The sequence below is a fragment of the Saccoglossus kowalevskii genome, chromosome 1 (genome assembly GCF_978046115.1).
Source record: "Saccoglossus kowalevskii chromosome 1, keSacKowa6.1, whole genome shotgun sequence".
In the NCBI taxonomy this organism is placed as follows: Eukaryota; Metazoa; Hemichordata; class Enteropneusta; family Harrimaniidae; genus Saccoglossus; species Saccoglossus kowalevskii.
The window spans coordinates 42643163-42667262 of NC_140641.1; the positions used below are offsets into that span (position 1 = coordinate 42643163).

The window sequence follows — 24100 nt, forward strand, 5'->3', positions numbered from 1 at the left end:
GCATGTGATGTTGTTGTTTTTTTGGGAGGATAGATAATAAAATATGTAGGAATGTGAATTACGCCGAATGAAAAGACAAATTTAACAAATACAGAAGCCTTATCATTTCTCTAATTTGAAGCACTTACTGACATAATATAGATCATTTTATAATGACTGCAAGACACTTTGAAAATAAAATAATGTTATTCGGTTATTTTGAGTTCCCATATGAACGAAATACTTTTAGACCGCACAATGTGATAATATACATGTACATAATAAAATTACCCCGGCCTTTTGTTGTTCAATACTGCAGACGTGCTTATTTCATCACGCCCTCAAGCGTCCAACGTAGTTTTTGATATCTACGCTGGTTTAAGAAGAAGTAAACGTCCCAATCAGTGGTGCTGTAGTATTGGAAACTCAGCATTTTTGCCAAGCCATCTAAAGACCAGCTGAATGTACCAAGTATACCATCAAGTGTACAAATCAAATCATAGTAGCACTCATTTGTACCTTTATTATTCACTTACTACTAAACACTGATTTCTTCATTTAGAATAGTATTAAATGGGGGCGCTCTCCTTTGCAATCGTGAATTACATACATTGTATATTTGAACACCGTCTCTCAACACGGTGAGGGACGGTGATTTGAACAATATTTCCATATTTCGTCGTGTTATCAGTTTATGTCTAGAATATATATTTCGGTGATACTAAAAATAGAATAGAATACAAACATGTTCTACATTGTGTTAAATTTGTTTTCAGTATAAATTTGGTTAATTGCTGCACATATATAGATTTACCTTTTCAGTTTTCTCTGTCGTAGCCACCAGTATATAGCGCCACGTAGTGGCAGCAGATTCTCAGTCTGCTTGAAACTTTTAGTTTTGCTGTTTGATACTGCATAATGACAGATATATTATCTGTATTGTCAGAGAAATGATTTCAAATTAAAATCATTTACATGTTGTCACAATCTGATTAAAATCTGATGTAGTGTACGGGCTTTAATTATTTTGGCTATAAACTTATTTTAATTTTATTTTTTATTACTTTTGTTATTAATGCCTTTTTATTTTATTATTTTACTTTGATTTTGATTTTTTTTAATTCCGCCCTACATACATCTGATCCGACGCCTACGTAAGTCCCGTTCAAATCTCGCGTAAGTAACAGCCAATCACAGGCCCCCTTTTATAGAGGCTGTCGGTTGCTTACTTTTCAGTGTAGCGATACTCTACGGGCAATCTTTCTGTACATTATATTTTGCCCACTTGAATAAACCATTAATAGAAAATTGCTAGTATATTTTTATTTACAAAAGAAATTCCACAGCATTTTCCAATTGTTGTCATTACATTGAATATTTTGTTCACTTCCAACAAATGTGTACACTTCCTGATACATCTTCGCCAGCCATAGCTGTGGAATCATAGCCCCCTGAGGGCCGTTTTTGGTCGTCGGTATCTGGCTGGCCCGCAGTGGGCTATGGAGCCGACGTATCTGAAATGTGGTTAAAATCCACGGTCCAAATCTGGTCGTCGCAAATAATAAGTTCTAAGTCATTCTTTCAACATTGGTGTCTTTGATAGTTATTCCGAAGACATTTCAACCTACCTAAGCATTGATATTGCAATCAGAATTTACGTAAATAACTTTAAAAGTTGATGTAGCTGTTCGCCTTGAAAAAACACTGGAAGCAGCCATTTTTCTGCCCCACAATGCACTGCGATTCACGCGAGATCCTGTGATTAAGCGTCACGTGACCCATAGTCAAGTTTACGACTTTTTCCCAGTGAATTAATGGTTTTAAAATATGATTTGCGTTTGTATATATTTTTTATATTATTAAATAAATATTTTATGAATACATAAATATAAATGTACATAATTTATTCTCATAAAAGAATGGGAAATCACATAGTGTGAATTAACATGTACATAAGGGGTCCATCATTACTTTTCTCCAATCATGGCTCTGCTAAAGCATTTCACCACAATTAAAAGCAAACTTAATTTACCATACAATCTTAAAGATAAACAGAAAGAAATTATCAATGCAATATTGGAAGGGAGAAATTCCTTTGGCATTTTGCCAACAGGGTATGGTAAAAGTTTATGTTTTGTAATCCCTCCATTGATTTTGAATGAGGAGTCACCTAGGACACAACATATTTCTTTAGTGGTTACACCACTGAAGAGCTTAATGGTGAGCCAGTGCAATGCTCTGAAAAATATTGGTGTGCAGTCTGTATGTTTGATGATGAAGTCAGAAATGACCGAACAAATGTTAAGTGGTAAGTTATAATTTATCTTCTTTATTATTATTATTATTATTATTATTATTATTATTATTAATTATTATTATTATTATTATTATATTATTTAAGATGTGAAGAATGGAATTTTTAGTGTTGTTTTTCTCTGTCCTGAGAGCATTGACTCATGGAGTGATATACTGAGATCTCCAATATATAGAAAGAATGTCTGCCTTGTGGCTATAGATGAGGCACATATTCTTGATACATGGTAAGTAGTTACTAGTATCCTCAAAAAAGGGTCATATGCATCACCAAGAATTATTTATCAAAATTAAAATCAATATTTGAATATATTTTTATTGCTTTATTTCACAGGGGCCAAACATTTAGACCCCATTATAAGAAATTGGTGGATTTCCGAAGTATGTATGGTGGCAGACCATTTCTTATACTCACGGCAACAGCAACAAATGATATTGTTAATAGGATTTTAGTGCATTTGCACTTTAAAAGATCAGCCATGGAGGTTGTTGCAGTTGTGCCTGATAGGTAATAAATTAAAAACATGTCCAATTATCATTTTCATCATCATATTAGTACATGTAGTTGCAGTTGTAGTGTCATTTTATTACTATTGTAGACCAAACATATTTTTGGAGTATGTCAATGGTGGAAAAGAAATAGAAATTGAAATGGACTATTACATAAAACAACTAAAAGATAAAAGAGTCAAGGCTGACAAAACAATAATTTATGTCAGGTAAATATAAATAAATAAATAAATAAATAAACAAATAAATAAATAAATAAATAAATAAATAAATAAATAAATAAATAAATAAATATTGTGTGTATATATATGTCTATATAATTGTATAATAATAATTTTTCTCCACAGGTCCATTGCCCAATGTGGTGCAGTGTATGCTGCTTTGTGTAATGTAGTCGGGAGCGATAACTTTGTGCAGGGAAAGAGATTAATTGAAATGTTTCACGCAGGATTAGTTGATGAAGACAAAGAGAGAATCGTGAAAGAATTTGTGAAGGTTGATAGTGTCATAAGATGTGTGATAGCAACTGTGGCATTTGGTATGGGTGTAGATGTTAGTGATGTGAGATGTGTGATTCATTGGGGTGTGTGTACGAGTGTGTTAGAGTATTGGCAGGAGGTTGGGAGAGCTGGGAGAGATGGAGAGTTTTCTAGAGGGGTGATGTATAACAGTGGTCGTAGTTTGCTGTATAAATGTGAGGATGATATGAAAGAATTGTGTAAAAATGTGTGTGGAGAGAATGCACTGTGTATAAGGGTAGCAATTTTGAATACATTGTTTGTGGATGGGATGGATACAAGTTATTTGGCAGCTTTGAAGAGTAGGGAGATGTGCATGTGTGAGCTTGGAAGTGAGTGTAAGTGTGTAATGTGTGTGTGTTGTTTTGTGTGCAAGGGTAGGTGTGCATGTAGGATAGGCAGTAGATAAGCATTCATTATTTTTTCATGCATTCTCATTATTTTTTCACTCACTCATTCATTCACTCATTCATTTTTTTCTTTCATTCATTCATTCATTCATTTTCATTTATTCTCTCATTATTTTTTCATTCATTCATTCACTCACACACACACACTCACTCACTCACTCACTCACCCACTCATTCATTTATCATTCATTCATTTATTCTTTTTTCATTTATTCTCATTATTTTTTCATTCATTCATTCATTCATTCATTCATTCATTCATTCATTCATTCATTCATTATTATTCTCTCATTATTTTTTCATTCATTCATTCACTCACACACTCACTCACTCACCCACTCACTCATTCATTTATCATTCATTCATTTATTCTTTTTTCATTTATTCTCATTATTTTTTCATTCATTCATTCACTCACTCATTCGTTTTTCATTCATTCATTCATTATTTTTTCATTCATTCATTTGTTCATTCATTCATTCATTCATTCTTTTTTCAATTATTCTCTCATTATTTGTTCATTCATTCATTCATTCACTCACTCATTCATTTTTCTTTCATTCATTCATTATTTGTTTTCATTCACTCACTCACCTGCTCACTCACTCACTCATTCATCATTCATTCATTCTGTTAAGTAATACATTTGTATTGGATTTATAAATTTAATTTATTAAGTAACTTAGGGGGTCCTTTAATTTCTCTTTTATGTTGTGTCATCATGGCATGCATAAATTGTGGTTTGGCTCTGAAAAAAAATGAAAAATTTAGTGTAAAACGTCAACTAAAACATTCCAAAGGTTCTGTTGTTGAGGCACTTGAAAAACTGGTCAAATGTGAACTGACTCCATGCAAGCCATCTTTGGAGGAAGACAGGTATATGTGTGGTAAATGTTATGTGAGTCTGAGTAAGTCCTACAGACAATCACTGGAAAGTCATGCATCAACACAATTATTTGAGAAGAGAGAGAAAGAGGGTACATACATTTCAAAGAAGAGGAAAAGAATAACATTATCCTCACCAATTAAAAGAACACCAACTAAAAGCCCTAGTCTAAAGAGGGTTAAGGCACAGAGGGTGAGTGGATTCTGCCATTTCATTACAATGTTTATAAATTATGAATATTTTTAATAAGGGGTCGTTCATTAAAAAAATGTTTTTTTCCAGTGTTGATTTTTTTTCTGTGTAGGATTTATTTTTTATTTCAAATGGTGAACTCTTCTTATTTACAACATTGTGTTGTGGAATACTTTTTTAGTTGCATATTAAAGGGGAATGTTTTTAATTGGATTTACCTTGAAGTAAATATGGCCAAGAGACAACATTTACAATAGAAAACAAAAGACCACCACTCACAGGCAAATAATCATCAAAGGCAATCACCAGGAGTATAATGTTCTCCTTCAACCCTCTCACTGCCACCATTTTCCCACCCAAATTTGTATTTAAAAATGATTGTATTTTATAATTGTTCAGTTTATTTTGGAAAAAATTGGAATTGTTTGTTGTATACAAGTATACATACAAATTTGTGAGAAATTAGGTAGATTTTATACAAATCTATTTCGTGAAAAGTGACAAAAGTTGACAATGGCAGTGAAAGGTTAACCTTTATGTAAATTTATTTGCAGGTTCCTGTGCATGATGGCTTTATCTCCATGGCCATAAAAGCATTAGCAAATTACAAATATGGTACCACATTCAGAATTCTTGTTCAGCATAGCCAGAATGCTAAAAAGGAGTTTTTAGCAGTTGTTATCTCTGAATGTAGAAAACAGATGGCATCCTATTTGAAGAAATCCACCAAATCATCACCGGCAATATCATGTGAAAGTATTAGTGCCTTTAAATGGGGATCTATACTAGATGAGACCAAAGAAAACCTTCCAATGCTGCATACAGTGTTGGAATCCAGTTTAACAAGCTCAAGAACAACTGACAAATTAGCAATGTAAATACCCATACTTTAAATTTTGTTTTCTTAAGGGATTCAGTAATTCTATATAAAATATTTCATAGTACATGTATTAATTTGTGCTACTGTAAGTCAATTTCTCATTGATATTTTCCTATTGCATCTCTGTTAATTTCCTGCTATATGATACAGTATAATAAATTATGCCATATTTCCTCTATTAGAAGTGCATGTGATTATATGTAATTTGAAAAAATGTGTTTGTAACAGAAATAAATATTATTTTGGGGTTACATGTGCTTTTATTGGAGGTGTGCTTCTAATAGAGGAAATAAAATTGGTAATAGTATGTAAAAGTGCAACAATGATTCAAAAAGTACTGTATCTGTAATGCTTTAACTTTTTTATCAATATGGCAGTGAAAAGGATGGCAAACTTGGACCTTTAACTCCTGGACTGGGATACATCATGGGAAATATCTTGCATTTGCGCAAAAGAAGTCGCTTCAAATATCTGCAAAGTATAAACTCAATACAGATGTATAGAAGTGGGTGTAGCCAGAAGGTAAATTATTTAGCAGGATACATTCTGTGCCACTTTAATGAGTCATGGTTTTAAAATTAAGCAAACAAAGCAGTGACAACTAATATGTTATATTTGGTTTACATTTCAGTTGCTTACTTGGTATAATAAAGTTGGTATATGTTTAGGTGTGAAGGGAACAAGAATGGTCATAGACAAGCTGAGAAAAGAATTTGACACTAAGATTATTGATTGGAAACATAAAGTAGAGGTAATAAACATTTGTTTATCTTAACAAGTGTATCTTGCTGGCAGGGTATGTTGATAACCATTCTGGATACCTCATGGTGCCACCACTTATACGTAAGTGGTTCAAGATGCTCCAAACATGTAGTGTTGGTGAATTATTCAGACCTGGTGACTTAAATATGTTTGTCTGGTGCAAAGCTACCCAATGGATTTGTTGTGATTTATGGTATACTATTGTTTATTTTTATAAGTTGAAAGGTTAAACCATAATCTTCTGTGCAATATTTGGATGTCCTTTAGTGCTAGGTTATTTAGCCATATGGATAGATATATATAAGAACAGACAATGGAAGTGTGGGTGGATTGGTGGCAGGCTTCTTGTTTTCTGTGATTGGCACAAAGCAATATATGCATGTATGAGTGCTTAGAGCTCAAGGGAATGGTCATAATTAAAGCATGTATGTCATCCCTAAACCTATACTTACAATTTAAATGTGTAGTACGGTATAGTGGGCTTTGACCAGCATTATTGTTACTAACTTACAATAGGATGGTTATACTTCTGGAACTGCTGTCGAACCTCTTAGAGATGTGGCTTCTCCAAACACTGATATATTTTCCAGTGACTCTGATGATTCACCATCAGATCTAGATCAGAGTACAAGTGATGATTCTATTGAGACCAGTGATGAAATTGAAAGAACTGACTCTGACAGTAGCAGTGTCATTTCTGGTGTTAGGGAACTAAACCCTGAAATGTTACATTATACGGATGATGATATTGGTGATCATGGAGATGATATTGATGCATCCATTCAAGAGAGCAAGCGTAAGTTTTCTTATAATACCGTGCTTATAATAATTGTAATCCATGCTTTAATTAAAATCGCCTGCGTAAAATACCTTTTCTGTTTCGTTATCTTAAATGGAAAAAATTATAAATCTTCTAGTCCAGTGAGGTTTTCAAAATGTAACTATTAAATTAATACAAATATTTCATGACATCTTTGGAGACTACAGTTAACTCAAACACAAAACTTTAATTATATTAATCTCATTTGTATGATTATAAAGGTGTGGATATATTGATCATTGTATTCCCACAGATCCTGGGTTTTCATTGTGTTGGGATAACGTGCAAAAGCTCAGTGAAGTGAGGCATCAGTCTCAGTCAAAAGCTAATAAGATGATGATATGAGCCCTGGCTTATGGTGTGGAAAACAGAATTAATTTTCGAGATTTAGATGACGATACTGTTAAAGATGCAAAGGATATACCCCTGAGGACATATCTGCCAAATGACAATGATTGGGAATTTTTGAAAAACAGAATGAAATCCATGGTGGAGAGAATTATAGTTAAGCACTTACAATGTCTCCATGATTTCAGTGATGTTGTCAGTCAACACATTTCCCACAGATATAGTGATGCTTCCAAGATGAAAAGCAATATTGTGAGTATACATAATATGAGCAAATGTAAGTGCTAAAGCACATACACATGCAGTTCAGATTTAAAAGTGGAACCTATTTTTTGCTGCTCTGTTGCTAAATATTTTACATCTTAAAGTCATTTGTTGGATTTGGTTGAGGTGCATGGATGTGATCAGTGGTTTTTGTGGAAATCTTTTTTTCTTTCTGGAAAATATTTGTTACTGACACTTTTGGATAATTTTCAATAAGTAAAAAAATTTAAATTCTGTTTGTCTTGTACTCCAGCCATTGTGCTTTCATTAGTATATTTCTTTTAATTAGGACCAGTACTACTAGATTAATAAAGTTACTCATTTATTGTGAGAACCCATTGTTCTAATAAAGTAAACAATCTATTTTATGGCAGGGTATATCTATTGGATCAATAAAGTTTTCACGGTCATTTAAAATAAATATAAAGGCAGGTGAGGCCATCAGGGGGTAGTATAATGACTTAATAATTTTTGGCAATTGTGACCGGAGACAACAAGTGGATTGAAGTTCAACATTTGTTATTGCATACTATTGTGGTGATTGGGGTACTATTGCTGCTTCTCTTATCTCTTAAATCCACCAATGCTGGAACATATTCTCGTTTAATTGTGAAAGTTATTTTTATAGGTTAATTTGGGCGTTATTCCAGAAAATCCTGCATCAGGGAGAGGTGTGATTGAAATAATGAAGAAGCTGTCTGTATATGTTCCTGTAGTAAATAACAAGCCACATGTAACACTAGTGCACGGAGATCAACTATCTGTAGAGCGAATGGTTGAATGTAAGGTTGCAATGTCGACAAGTAGTGATGTGACAAACAGATTCACAGGTCAAGAACCACGAGCACAAGAGTTTCACAAGCGGTGTATTTTACTGCAAGTAAGTATACAACTATTTTATTTTGAAACATGATAAATGGGATCATGCATTCATGTATCCCATGTAAAATCACCTCCTGACCATCCTTGGGGAAGGGTTGGCTGGAAGATTACCTTGCTGTACCATTTTTGTTTTTTAGAAGTGCTTATTGTGCCAGCCCCACCCCCACCCTACCCATGATTTCAAATTGTCACCTTCTTTACTCCCAAGAACCCAAATTTACATTAATATCCATCTACACTAGCATGCATCTGACCATGCATCTTTCATCATCATCCATCCATTCTTCTTTCCACTGACTGAGTACAGATTCTACTATTGATCTGACCTATATCCATCCCATCCCAAATCTACCTTTACATAACATCCAACTGCAGCTCAAAAGTTATACACATTTATCAATTAATTAATTGCCTGATTTTGTCTGATTGCTACACATACAGGATACTATGAGTGACTACTTTTATGCACCAAATATAGATGAAAGGGGAACTTTATTTAATGTGAAGAGCCTGTTTGGTCATCGACAGGTAAAGAAGAATGTCATGGATTGTGTAAACCACGTAACTGATTTCCTTGACTTTTATACAGAGGGAATGGTATGTTTGTTGGCTTTGAAATTTCTAAATATAAAGTCACTGGATGAAATTCCTAATGATCATCCTAAGGACCCCAACAGAGAGATGAAGAAAACATACATAGATAAAATAGCATCAGATGTTGTCCTTCATATATGGCCACATGTGAGCAAAGATGACATATCAGAGGTGATAGGTGATGGTGATGGTGATGATGTGACAGTAGAAGATGAGGATGAAGAAGATTATTGTATTTGTAATGGGGAAGGTGAGTACATTATGTAGTTGTACACTCAACAGCATAATGTTAAGTTTGGTGGCCAAACTCATCAACTTAATTTATTAACAGTATATTCACTCATATTTAGAAGTTAGAAGTGTCATATGATGTTATGTGATTCAGCATATACCAGTATAAACAATTCCAGCCAGGTAGTCCGTAATTTGTACAGTTTTTCTGCAGGTACCTTGCAATATTCCATGTTAAACACATAGCTTTTATTTATTGCAAATTATTTATGCATTGTCCTGGATAAAAGTTATGATCAAAACAAGTTAAATAAATGATTTGTCTTTTTAAGGAGGGCTGAATGGTAACTGGATAGAATGTTCAGCAGGTATAAATTGTAGTGGCAAACACTGGTATCACTTTGAATGCATGGGAGTGGATGAGCAGGATGCCAAACAAGATTGGTGGTGTGATGATAATTGTAAGCAGTGGTCAATATTCTGCTGTAAAAGAAATGTAGAAGATACGTGGATTGGTTGTGAGAATGGAGCCATGTGTCAAAATGGAGAATGGTTCCATCTACAATGTAGAGGTTTAACTGAACTGCCAGGTAATAATTACAACAAAATTTTAGGGAAAAATATTAACCCAGTTTTCAATATTAGCCTTCAATTTGTTAACATGTTTGAGGAATTACATCTATTTACAACATATTCTACCAAAATAGAATAGGACTAGGCAATTGACAATAGCTAGTTGTTCATTACAGATGAAGCCTGGTATTGCTGCGCTGAATGTGAACGGGTCCATGATCCAAATGTTGATTCAATAAATGAATACAGTAGTGCTGTCACGTGGCGTGGTTTATACCACATGGTCAACAAAGATTGTGAAAGGGAAAATGATGGTGATGGAATGCTTAGTAACTGGAAAATCAACATGTTAGATTTTTGGAAACAAAACCACAACAAGTACTTGATACTTGGTCACAGATTGATATCTTGTAAGTAGATGGGTGGGTGGTGCGAGTACCTCAGCAGGTATTTTTTTTGCTCGGGTTGTTTCATGCAGAAATTATATTTCATAAAATTTCTTTGCATCAGTTGTTTTCTCTATTCTCCTGCCAAAGACCCCCCCCCCCTGAGTATGTAATGATCTACCCCTAAATTGCTTTTTGCAGTGGTCATTTACTGGGAAATTATGGACCAATGAATTATAACCTCATACCAGTTTTAACTTTTGACCATTGCTAGCTGATAAAACTTAAAACTTTAAGAATGTAAACTAATATTTTACAGGTGCTTCAGGGTTTGTAACCAAACGTGTAGCTGCAGATATGATCTGGAACAGCACGGCAAATATGGTAGGAGGGAAAGGGCACAACCTTGCACTGGACCTCATCAACGAATTCTTAAATAATGAATTCAAAAGTAAGCAAAAGTAATCTTGCATTGTATATCATTCATTACAATTTATTTGAATTACAACTGCATGGATGTTCATACAGATACTCTGTAGATCTGCTCCCAAAGTTTCCAATGGTCTACCCTAATGCAGTCAAACCTACATTTGTGTACCTTGAGTATTACTCATGGGTATTCCACTCAAGCTGTTTTGCAAGTTGCATGATGCCTAAAATTGTATCTATAATCCTTTATATTGTCATACATGAGAATATAATATTTATTGCTACGATAAAGAAAAATGTTTTCTTATTACAAAATATTAATGGAAACCTAGCTGATATGGAATAGAAAAGTTTCTTAAATTAAAAATATTAATTTCTCCATGTTTCCTTTTGCCTAATCCCATGTTCTCAAACCTCAGGCTAGCATGATAATACAATAACCAAACTAATTTATTTCATCTTCTTTCATACAATTTAGAGAATCTTAAAAACAGCCATGGGCAGTACACAGATCTACAAATTGCTAGATGCAGCCAAATTGTTGGAAATGTTGGAAAGGACCTTGATAAGATCTTTGCTGCAGATATTATTGACAAGTTTGCAAATACATCAAAGACATCAAAAGGATCCTATAAGAAGGACATAGACAAATTTGTTAAGGAATACAAGGCAGATCATTTATTTGATAAAGTTGGGCAAAGATATCATACTGGATTCAAAGGATTAAGGCATGAGATCCTAATAAAAAAACCAACCAAATTAAAGGCTCGACTGCAAAAGTACTCCCATATATTGGACACACACAGGCGTATATGTGAAACACAGCCATAAGTCGAACATCCCCATACTTGGCAAGTTTGTTTATTATTCATGACAAAATATTGAATCCTCTATTATTGGTGAATATTTTTGTGATTCTTGGTCGAAAATTTATTATTTTTTTATGAACTATATGTTTCATTGCTTTGAAAATTGGCAAAATTTGTAATCCAATGACATCATATGCAAGGGTCTATTTTTAGTGAATTTGTTGGTGTATTTTACTCATTTTTACATATTTTTAATTCTTCTATGAAACCTTCAGCCAGATTGCTTTGAGATTCAGACACATGATATGAAAAGGTCCTCTCTCTCAAAGATATCTTTTTGTGCAAGTTATTTTTTTTGACTTATTTATTTTCCCATACATTATAGAACATTGTACGTACCTTTTGAATGTACATTGTCTTGAAAACTTAACTGCATGGGCCTATACGTTTTCCAAAAATGTTCAAGTTCGAGTCGAGATTTACAAAGATCCCCCCCCCCACATACAAATCTTCAAGGTCATTTCATGGTCACATCTTTATTGCTTAGAAAGAGACATTGTCACAATTGTTAGATGTTAGATGGCTTTACCACCTTATGGTCCCACTCTGGACAAAAGCTCCAAATTTATGTAATGTTCTTATTTAGGTCTATCTCTTTCACTTTCTTCCCTGTCTGATCAATTGGTGCATTCTGGGTATTATGCATATTAGTATCATATGAATCACTGTTTTCTTTCATAAAATGAGAATGTTGATTCTGAAAAGAAAAGAATATTGTATTACGTAATGTTGAGGAACATAGCACCTGTTAACAAATAGATTATGGTACATTGAATTTTGTCAAAGAATTTGTATGGAAGTGTTTTGTGGTTATGTTGTATCAAATTAAAGTTTTCATTCTGTGCTACAAGGCAAATAACATTAGTTCTCTATCAGAATCCCTGTTGTCAAGGTATTTAAAAAGGAGATTTTTTACATGTAAACTACCCACAATGCACTTTGGAGCCAGACAAAAATTAAAGGCAAGAGTCTCAGAAGGAAATACACATGTATATGCTTTTGTTCAAAGTGTAACAATCTTTAAATTAAGTGACCTCACTGCCAGTGTATGAATGAAATGAAGGTATATGTTAAATAAAGATACACTTAGGTAATTTATTTTAAAAAATCAGCAATAACACATCCCTGTATCAGCAGAGTACTGGTACAATGTTGATAACTGTAAGAACTTGTGTATTACTATTATATTCTCCAGTGCTAATATTAAAATTTATTAAACAACATGACTACATTGTATACTGTAGCGAACAGTCTTGGTAAGAAACATTTTTCTGTAACTTGTACTTTTTTTGCATTTTAGACTGATTTGAATTGTCCACATTGTTAAATACATCTGTTGATTGATTGTCAATACATGTATTTATTTAACTCTGAAATAGAAAAAATAATTTTCAGGAAATTAGTTGCATTCTTATTTTTGTTGATCTATATCCCACTTTGAAATACAAGTACCAGTATATGTACTGTGTTTCCTATATTAGAAGCACATCCATGGATGTTCCAAACTTTTACAATAAAACAGTATATTTTGTCATTACAATACAAATAAATGGTTTAATTGGTTTACATGTTTTTCTTTTTGAAGGTGTGCTTCTAATAGAGGAAATGTGGTGGAAAATCATATGCTAATTTAAAGCTTGGTACATTCAATCTAATATGCATAATATAAATGTTACATACTATTGCTTAGTTTGAACACTCCGCTCATGTACTGAGGCCATGAAAATATGTATACTACAGCATTGCTATTTTATCTTCACATAGTTACAAGTTCTATACTGATATGGTTAATATCTCCAGAATAAATATTTTTCATGTAACTGTTCCTTTAATTTAGGTGTTTGTTATTGCAGTTCATTGACACAACGTAATCCAAAATAGCCACTAAAATTTAAAAATGAATCGGTCAAATTTCAGGATGAATTTCTGTATTATAAAATATATAAAATTGAAAAAAAATATATATAAATGACAAAACATTATTTAGAACAATTAATAAAGTGAGCCAGCAAGTGAATGAGTTAGTCGGTAAAGAAGTGATATGTGAATTAAGAAATATTTCTGTGAGGTTTTAAAACATGTAAAAGTCTTAAATAAATTCCAAGGGAAATAACCATTATTATTTTTTTTAAAATAATTAAAGAAATATATTAATTCCATAATAAAAATAGTTACTATACAATTTTGTTTAATTTATTAATTTTCTTTAACGATTAAAAAAATTCACGGCGATATTCTTTTCAGTCAAAGTTGATCACGTGATCCCCAAACGAGATTTCGTTCTATTGGCGTAAAGCATTCTGGGATATCAATGGCGGCGAAGAAGGTCGAGAAAACGACGTTTTTGTCGCAAAACGACTGAATTCTTCGATACAAATGGTTATTACAACATAAAACTTGACTCGTTGTGTTTTCTAATTATTATACAAAAGACCAAACGACAATAAAGGTGAGCTATGTCACCATTCTCGACAATAACAGCGATTGTTTGGATATGGTGCTTCACGAACACACAGTTTCCCGAGTTCGGATGGGACAGATCCCGTAGCTCTATATTCGACTTACAATACAAAATTTGAAAAGAAGACGTCCAAGTAATAAAGAAAAAGGTAAAACAGTTGTCAGTCGCAAGATAGAGCTACGGATCCGCAGCTACGCCAGCCAAGGTTCGTTTATTCAGTCATCGCTTCAATTTTACATCAAACACTGAGCATAATTATCTAGAATGGAAGCAAAAAAATAAGTAAATCGTAATGATTAGAACACTGTAAACAGCTATAGTAAACAATGCAAATTTTAAATTGTATAACGGTCACCGGCCCACGGCATCGACGCAGAAAATTGGAGCAATAAAATATTTCCTGATCAATTGCGATGTGTTCCAAATAAAAAATATTTTATTCCAGTCCAAATCAGCTCAATTACTTTAATAAAGAGTTATTGTATAATGTACAAAATGTTGATACATTTTGATGAATATTTACAGCTACGGCTTCAATACCGTAGACGGTTTTGACCCGATCGTCAACAAAACATCACCCGTCTCCAGGGCAAGCGACTGGAAAAAGACACCGGTGTTCGGTCGAACCGGTGGAAACAAAATCGTCACTCGCAGAATAACTACGCAAAGTAACGATCTAAACTCGAACCATTCGAGCCACAATATAAACATAAAAAAATGACTTTCGTTGCATTTGACAATGATAAACTTACCGAAAAGCCGTGTTCTTCTCGGTCCTAACGTCGGTATAATCCGCCATTTTATGTTTGAGTGTGTTTGCCACCTGACTCTGCCCAGTGACGTCATCATGTGCGCTATAGAAGAAGGTCTGTGATTCGTTGACTAAAATCGTCGACAGTGGGTCTCGTTGAAATCTCGTTACATAGGCATCGGCTCAGATGTATGTAGGGCGGAATTTTAAAAAAATCACAAAATCAAAATCAAAGTAAAATAATAAAATAAAAAGGCATTAATAACAAAAGTAATAAAACATAAAATTAAAATAAGTTTATAGCCAAAATAATTAAAGCCCGTACACTACATCAGATTTTAATCAGATTGATGTTGTCAAATCCATGTATAATGTTAGAGCCACGTTCCTGAGAATTTTGAGATTTTGTTCAAAGACATGTTCAATGTTTTTAGCCATAAATACAACGTTGTCTCCACTTCAGTTATATTGGCACGGCACGTGACCATTAATCATTTTTAGTTTCTCGTACTCAATCCTGCCAATGTAATATATTACAATAGTTGATTGCAGTCACTGTCCTAAATTTGAAGTAGAAACCACCGCCAGGCTGACTGGTGACACTCGAAGTAGAATTTTAACAGCATGATATGTAGCACAGCGTGTCTGAGTTTTCTCGCTTGTCATAGAGAAATAAAAACGTACATTAAAACTAGCTCAAATGTATGTCCAGTTAGTAATGAAAAAATTACACTTACGTAATTATTTTATAAGACCAATGTCCAGTGGTATCGCGTTGAATTCGTATATTTTGCCACCAAATTTGCATCATTGAATGGTCAAGTTAGGGGTCATATCGACATCAGTAACATTGCCACATTTGAAATTGTGTCTGAATTATGAAGATTCAATCGGCTTATACGGGAATTAGAAAGTCTGCTTTGTCCTGTGTTTCTTGGCTGTTGTGTATTTGTTTACCAAATCAGTCACGTTGGTTCTATCACTATATTCGGTTATTTATTTAAATTATCAATTGCAATTCACTGCAGTCAATTATAAAAAATAAACATTTATTCACCAATTGTGTATATAAATATTTAAAACTCTCCTACTTTCATCTAGTCTAATTACAATCAATACTGCCGCGATACAATAATAGCATCATTAAAAAACATCTCAAATAAAATAAACAATTGAATTATAACTCATTAAATATTTAAAAAATATTATTTTGACATCAATAACATTCAATAATAGTTCAATGTGTGTAATTCATAGAAATGACATTCACATAATACTTTAATAAATATATAAGTACATACTCCAAATACCACTAAAACTAATGGCTATAATAATTCAACTAATTAATTATTCATGCTATTATTGGGAGACTGTAACACTACGATAAATACAATATTATTTAAGATAAATTAACAAAACACAACGGAACACATTTTACGATTGAATTGCCAAAACGTAATTGTTGACATTAAATGCTGAATTACACCGGAGTATAACTAAAGTTAGCTAATTTTAAATTGTACGATATTTCAATTGATTACCCATGTAGAAAACTATCTCACAGTAGGGACTATGAAAAAGATTTCACTTATAATGATAATACTAGTGTTATATTACTATAAAAACCACGAGTTCATTAAATAGTATTTATCGCACCATGACAACACATGAATGTACTATGGGATACTCACTTTCTGTCTTGGACGTATTTAAATATACAGAAGAATTCAATGAAACTGACTGAGATTGAGTGAAGTGTTACTGACTTGAGATACAAACACTAAGTGTACATAGACCATATCATTCTATTTTTTTATAGAATTTGTCTGTTTCCTTCACTATTAGAATTTCACGATATTCCCTTACTTTTCAAAAGATCACATATTTCTCAATAAATCCAAGGTCAACATAATCAACATAATAAACCTTTTCCTTGAAAATAGAAATCAAATCAAAGAACAAACATGAATCTTCTAATTATTCACTGCTGCCAGCAATTTGATGTTGATTCAAATCGTATACTATCAATAAAGTCAATGGACATGCCATCATGGTCGTTGTCATAAATTGAAAGATAATGAAAGATAACTCGCCACTGGGTATTTAAGAGTGACCAGCGAATAGTAACGCTACTCGAACCCGAACAACCGTATTCAATACATTTTTTGAACATACAGTTAATGGTTATTAGACATTTGCTTTTATCAGTGTATGGAAGCACGTCAGCTGAACCTCAATGAACTATTCCCCATCAATAAGATCATCGTCACTCCCAAGATGCACCAGGCTGAATTGCATGCCAGGATTGCTATATTCATCTCTGTCCACGTGACGATTACGTTTTACTCTTGTAATTTTACCATCACCATTCACTTTGATGTAATAGTATCTTGTCGTGAAGTCGTCGTCCATCCATGTATCAGTGTCACGAATAGCGAAGTTACCCCCTCCTTCGTATTCAAGCAAAAACTGTAAACTGCTAAGGTCATCAGTTGGTATAATCGGTAGTAAGTCTGTTGAGGGTTTGTCATAACTCTGGAAAAACAAAAACAATGCGTTGTAATACTAACATAGAAATTAAATAAATACTTTACTTCCTCATAGACAATATAACTCATATACCTCATATATATATATATATATATATATATATATATATATATATATATATATATATATATATATATATATATATATATATATATATATATATATATATATATATATATATATATATATTGGAATATATTATAAGTATAATATTATTATCATTATGAGTAGAAAATGAGAACCAAACGTGGATGGATACTTTGAGTGTTACCATATTAGATGAATATTCTTCTACTAGAAAATTCGGGTGAGGGGGTAGTTTTTTAAAATAATAAATGTATTTGCAAAAACAAATTCTCTGTCTCGTTTCTCGTCTCGGTATCGGTTAGGAAATATCGCGGTCGTTTGATCGCACAGCTTGATACACCCAAATGTCATGACATAATAATGAAAAATTAATATCATGATAGAAAGTCTAATAAAGCATTTACCTTGGCTACAATTGTCTTTTTGCCATCTTTAATCGCAGTTTTCAATAAAAACACTTTATTTGCGCTTCTATCAACTCTTTCCCCTGGAATTCCAATCAACACCCACATTTCATCGCGTGCAGAAAACGATCGGGTCATTGAAGGCAAATGAAACACTTTGAACAGACCTGTGTAGTAGAAATCACCGACAAAACAGCTTGTAACAGAAACGTGAAATATGTTATTCAACTGTACCTAATACTCAAATATACATGGTAAGAAATTGTTACATGCGCTAAAAATGTATTTCGTGGCTGGTTGCGTACTGTCAATCAATACATAATGTGAGAGTGGCTGGTTGTGTACTGTCAATCAATACATAATGTGAGAGTGGCTGGCTGCATACTGTCAATCAATACATAATGTGAGAGTCGCTGGCTGCATACTGTCAATCAATACATAATGTGAGAGTGGCTGGCTACGTACTGTCAATCAATACATAATGTGAGAGTGGCTGGCTGCGTACTGTCAATCAATACATAATGTGAGAGTGGCTGGATGTGTACTGTCAATCAATACATAACGTGAGAGTGGCTGGATGTGTACTGTCAATCAATACATAATGTGAGAGTGGCTGGATGTGTACTGTCAATCAATACATAATGTGAGAGTGGCTGGATGTGTACTGTCAATCAATACATAATGTGAGAGTGGCTGACTGCGAACTGTCAATCAATACATAATGTGAGAGTGGCTGGATGTGTACTGTCAATCAATACATAATGTGAGAGTGGCTGGCTGCGTACTGTCAATCAATACATAATGTGAGAGTGGCTGGCTGTGTACTGTCAATCAATACATAATATGAGAGTGGCTGGCTGTGTACTGTCAATCAATACATAATGTGAGAGTGGCTGGATATGTACTGTCAATCAATACATAATGTGAGAGTGGCTGGCTGTGTACTGTCAATCAATACATAATGTGAGAGTGGCTGGCTGCGTACTGTCAATCAATACATAATGTGAGAGTGGCTGGTTGCGTACTGTCAATCAATACATAATGTGAGAGTGGCTGGCTGCGTACTGTCAATCAATACATAATGTGAGAGTGGCTGGTTGCGTACTGTCAATCAATACATAATGTGAGAGTGGCTGGCTGCGTACTGTCAATCAATACATAATGTGAGTGTGGCTGGCTGCGTACTGTCAATCAGTACATAATGTGAGAGTGGCTGGCTGCGTACTGTCAATCAATACATAATGTGAGAGTGGCTGGCTGCGTACTGTCAATCAATACATAATGTGAGAGTGGCTGGCTGCGTACTGTCAATCAATACATAATGTGAGAGTGGCTGGCTGCGTACTGTCAATCAATACATAATGTGAGAGTGGCTGGCTGCGTACTGTCAATCAATACATAATGTGAGAGTGGCTGGCTGTGTACTGTCAGTCAATACATAATGTGAGAGTGGCTGGCTGCGTACTGTCAATCAGTACATAATGTGAGAGTGGCTGGTTGCGTACTGTCAATCAATACATAATGTGAGAGTGGCTGGCTGAGTACTGTCAATCAATACATAATGTGAGAGTGGCTGGCTGCGTACTGTCAATCAATACATAATGTGAGAGTGGCTGGCTGTGTACTGTCAATCAATACATAATGTGAGAGTGGCTGGCTGCGTACTGTCAATCAATACATAATGTGAGAGTGGCTGGTTGCGTACTGTCAATCAATACATAATGTGAGAGTAGCTGGCTGCGTACTGTCAATCAATACATAATGTGAGAGTGGCTGGCTGCGTACTGTCGATCAATACATAATGTGAGAGTAGCTGGCTGCGTACTGTCAATCAATACATAATGTGAGAGTGGCTGGCTACGTACTGTCAATCAATACATAATGTGAGAGTGGCTGGCTGCGTACTGTCAATCAATACATAATGTGAGAGTGGCTGGCTGCGTACTGTCAATCAATACATAATGTGAGAGTGGGTGGCTACGTACTGTCAATCAATACATAATGTGAGAGTGGCTGGCTGCGTACTGTCAATCAGTACATAATGTGATAGTGGCTGGCTGCGTACTGTCAATCAATACATAATGTGAGAGTGGCTGGATGTGTACTGTCAAACAATACATAATGTGAGAGTGACTGGATGTGTACTGTCAATCAATACATAATGTGAGAGTGGCTGGCTGCGTTCTGTCAATCAATACATAATGTGAGAGTGGCTGGCTGCGTACTGTCAATCAATACATAATGTGAGAGTGGCTGGATGTGTACTGTCAAACAATACATAATGTGAGAGTGACTGGATGTGTACTGTCAATCAATACATAATGTGAGAGTGGCTGGCTGCGTTCTGTCAATCAATACATAATGTGAGAGTGGCTGGCTGCGTACTGTCAATCAATACATAATGTGAGAGTGGCTGGATGTGTACTGTCAAACAATACATAATGTGAGAGTGGCTGGATGTGTACTGTCAGTCAATACATAATGTGAGAGTGGCTGGCTGCGTTCTGTCAATCAATACATAATGTGAGAGTGGCTGGCTGCGTACTGTCAATCAATACATAATGTGAGAGTGGCTGGATGTGTACTGTCAAACAATACATAATGTGAGAGTGACTGGATGTGTACTGTCAATCAATACATAATGTGAGAGTGGCTGGCTGCGTACTGTCAATCAATACATAATGTGAGACTGGCTGGCTGCGTACTGTCAATCAATACATAATGTGAGAGTGGCTGGATGTGTACTGTCAAACAATACATAATGTGAGAGTGACTGGATGTGTACTGTCAATCAATACATAATGTGAGAGTGGCTGGCTGCGTACTGTCAATCAATACATAATGTGAGACTGGCTGGCTGCGTACTGTCAATCAATACATAATGTGAGAGTGGCTGGCTGCATACTGTCAATCAATACATAATGTGAGAGTGGCTGGCTGCGTATTGTCAATCAGTACATAATGTGAGAGTGGCTGGATGTGTACTGTCAATCAATACATAATGTGAGAGTGGCTGGCTGTGTACTGTCAATCAATACATAATGTGAGAGTGACTGGATGTGTACTGTCAATCAATACATAATGTGAGAGTGGCTGGATGTGTACTGTCAATCAATACATAATGTGAGAGTGGCTGGCTGCGTACTGTCAATCAATACATAACGTGAGAGTGGCTGGCTGCGTACTGTCAATCAATACATAATGTGAGAGTGGCTGGATGCGTACTGTCAATCAATACATAATGTGAGAGTGGCTGGCTGTGTACTGTCAATCAATACATAATGTGAGAGTGGCTGGATGTGTACTGTCAATCAATACATAATGTGAGAGTGGCTGGATGTGTACTGTCAATCAATACATAATGTGAGAGTCGCTGGCTGCGTACTGTCAATCAATACATAATGTGAGAGTGGCTGGCTGCGTACTGTCAATCAATACATAATGTGAGAGTGGCTGGCTGCGTACTGTCAATCAATACATAACGTGAGAGTGGCTGGCTGCGTACTGTCAATCAATACATAATGTGAGAGTGGCTGGATGCGTACTGTCAATCAATACATAATGTGAGAGTGGCTGGCTGCATACCGTCAATCAATACATAATGTGAGAGTGGCTGGCTGCGTACTGTCAATCAATACATAATGTGAGAGTGGCTGGCTGCGTACTCTCAATCAATACATAATGTGAGAGTGGCTGGCTGCATACTGTCAATCAATACATAATGTTAGAGTGGCTGGCTGCGTACTGTCAATCAATACATAATGTGAGAGTGGCTGGTTGCGTACTGTCAAGCAATACATAATGTGAGAGTGGCTGGATGCGTACTGTCAATCAGTAAATAATGTGAGAGTGGCTGGATGTGTACTGTCAATCAATACATAATGTGAGAGTGGCTGGTTGCGTACTGTCAAGCAATACATAATGTGAGAGTGGCTGGATGCGTACTGTCAATCAGTACATAATGTGAGAGTGGCTGGATGTGTACTGTCAATCAATACATAATGTGAGAGTGGCTGGATGTGTACTGTCAATCAATACATAATGTGAGAGTGGCTGGCTGCGTACTGTCAATCAATACATAACGTGAGAGTGGCTGGCTGCGTACTGTCAATCAATACATAATGTGAGAGTGGCTGGATGCGTACTGTCAATCAATACATAATGTGAGAGTGGCTGGCTGCATACCGTCAATCAATACATAATGTGAGAGTGGCTGGCTGCGTACTGTCAATCAATACATAATGTGAGAGTGGCTGGCTGCGTACTCTCAATCAATACATAATGTGAGAGTGGCTGGCTGCATACTGTCAATCAATACATAATGTTAGAGTGGCTGGCTGCGTACTGTCAATCAATACATAATGTGAGAGTGGCTGGTTGCGTACTGTCAAGCAATACATAATGTGAGAGTGGCTGGATGCGTACTGTCAATCAGTAAATAATGTGAGAGTGGCTGGATGTGTACTGTCAATCAATACATAATGTGAGAGTGGCTGGTTGCGTACTGTCAAGCAATACATAATGTGAGAGTGGCTGGATGCGTACTGTCAATCAGTACATAATGTGAGAGTGGCTGGATGTGTACTGTCAATCAATACATAATGTGAGAGTGGCTGGATGTGTACTGTCAATCAATACATAATGTGAGAGTGGCTGGCTGCGTACTGTCAATCAATACATAACGTGAGAGTGGCTGGCTGCGTACTGTCAATCAATACATAATGTGAGAGTGGCTGGATGCGTACTGTCAATCAATACATAATGTGAGAGTGGCTGGCTGTGTACTGTCAATCAATACATAATGTGAGAGTGGCTGGATGTGTACTGTCAATCAATACATAATGTGAGAGTGGCTGGATGTGTACTGTCAAACAATACATAATGTGAGAGTGACTGGATGTGTACTGTCAATCAATACATAATGTGAGAGTCGCTGGCTGCGTACTGTCAATCAATACATAATGTGAGAGTGGCTGGCTGCGTACTGTCAATCAATACATAATGTGAGAGTGGCTGGCTGCATACTGTCAATCAATACATAATGTGAGAGTGGCTGGCTGCGTACTGTCAATCAATACATAATGTGAGAGTGGCTGGCTGCGTACTCTCAATCAATACATAATGTGAGAGTGGCTGGCTGCATACTGTCAATCAATACATAATGTGAGAGTGGCTGGATGCGTACTGTCAATCAGTACATAATGTGAGAGTGGCTGGATGTGTACTGTCAAGCAATACATAATGTGAGAGTGGCTGGCTGCGTACTGTCAATCAATACATAATGTGAGAGTGGCTGGCTGCATACTGTCAATCAATACATAATGTGAGAGTGGCTGGCTGCGTACTGTCAATCAATACATAATGTGAGAGTGGCTGGCTGCGTACTCTCAATCAATACATAATGTGAGAGTGGCTGGCTGCGTACTGTCAATCAATACATAATGTGAGAGTGGCTGGATGTGTACTGTCAATCAATACATCATGTGAGAGTGGCTGCCACAAAAGAGCTACTGTGAATATTGATTTGTCATCACCTTCATGAATATGACGTTTGCAAATTAAAAACATAGTTGAACTCTGGTGACCTTGCCTTTTGTTATATAATATTATTCCCTTTATCATAGTTTGTTTCAATATGAATATGTATTGTCATAATTAATTTTGAATACAAACATGTTTTGGGGTTGAACCAACAGTGGGGAATCAGTCTACCGAATGTCCTTGATAGATGTAAATATCTTAAAAAAACATTGGTACCTAATTTGTTTAATTATTTTAAGGGACATAATTTCCAGCTTTATTCAAAGTAATTCAGATATTTTAGTATAAAAACAAATGCTTCATCACAGAAAAAAGTGCTGCATTTGGACGTAAATAGATTCATAAAACATGCAAGATAACAGAAAATCTTAGCTGGCTTTTGTCCAAGTATTTTGTACAGGTGTCTGTCAAAATTTAATGATTCACTGTGTGACTACTGTATTATATGGAAAGTAAAAAA

General features: G+C 35.1%; 1 protein-coding gene and 1 long non-coding RNA gene across 4 annotated transcripts in view; both read right to left on the reverse strand.

Annotated features, from left to right (window-relative positions):
- Positions 1-11010: 11010 nt before the first annotated feature.
- Positions 11011-15403, reverse strand: LOC146750898 (uncharacterized). Of its 2 annotated transcripts, XR_014930079.1 has the most exons (3): positions 15060-15336; positions 14412-14566; positions 11011-12543 (listed from the first exon to the last, which is right to left on the reverse strand). It is a non-coding gene; the product is annotated as an uncharacterized LOC146750898 (long non-coding RNA). The 2 variants fall into 2 exon arrangements; XR_014930078.1 differs by having other exon boundaries at positions 11011-14566; positions 15060-15403.
- Positions 15404-16090: 687 nt separating this feature from the next.
- The window catches only part of LOC144360964 (uncharacterized), a 30446-nt gene continuing 22436 nt past the window's right edge, over positions 16091-24100 (reverse strand). For both annotated transcript variants that reach the window (XM_085496438.1, XM_085496437.1), the window contains 2 exons: positions 18100-18266; positions 16091-17593 (listed from right to left, as the gene is read on the reverse strand). In XM_085496438.1, coding sequence (XP_085352564.1) covers positions 17300-17593; positions 18100-18266 — 461 coding nt within the window. In that variant the 3' untranslated portion in view covers positions 16091-17299. The remainder of the gene's footprint in view (positions 17594-18099; positions 18267-24100) is intronic.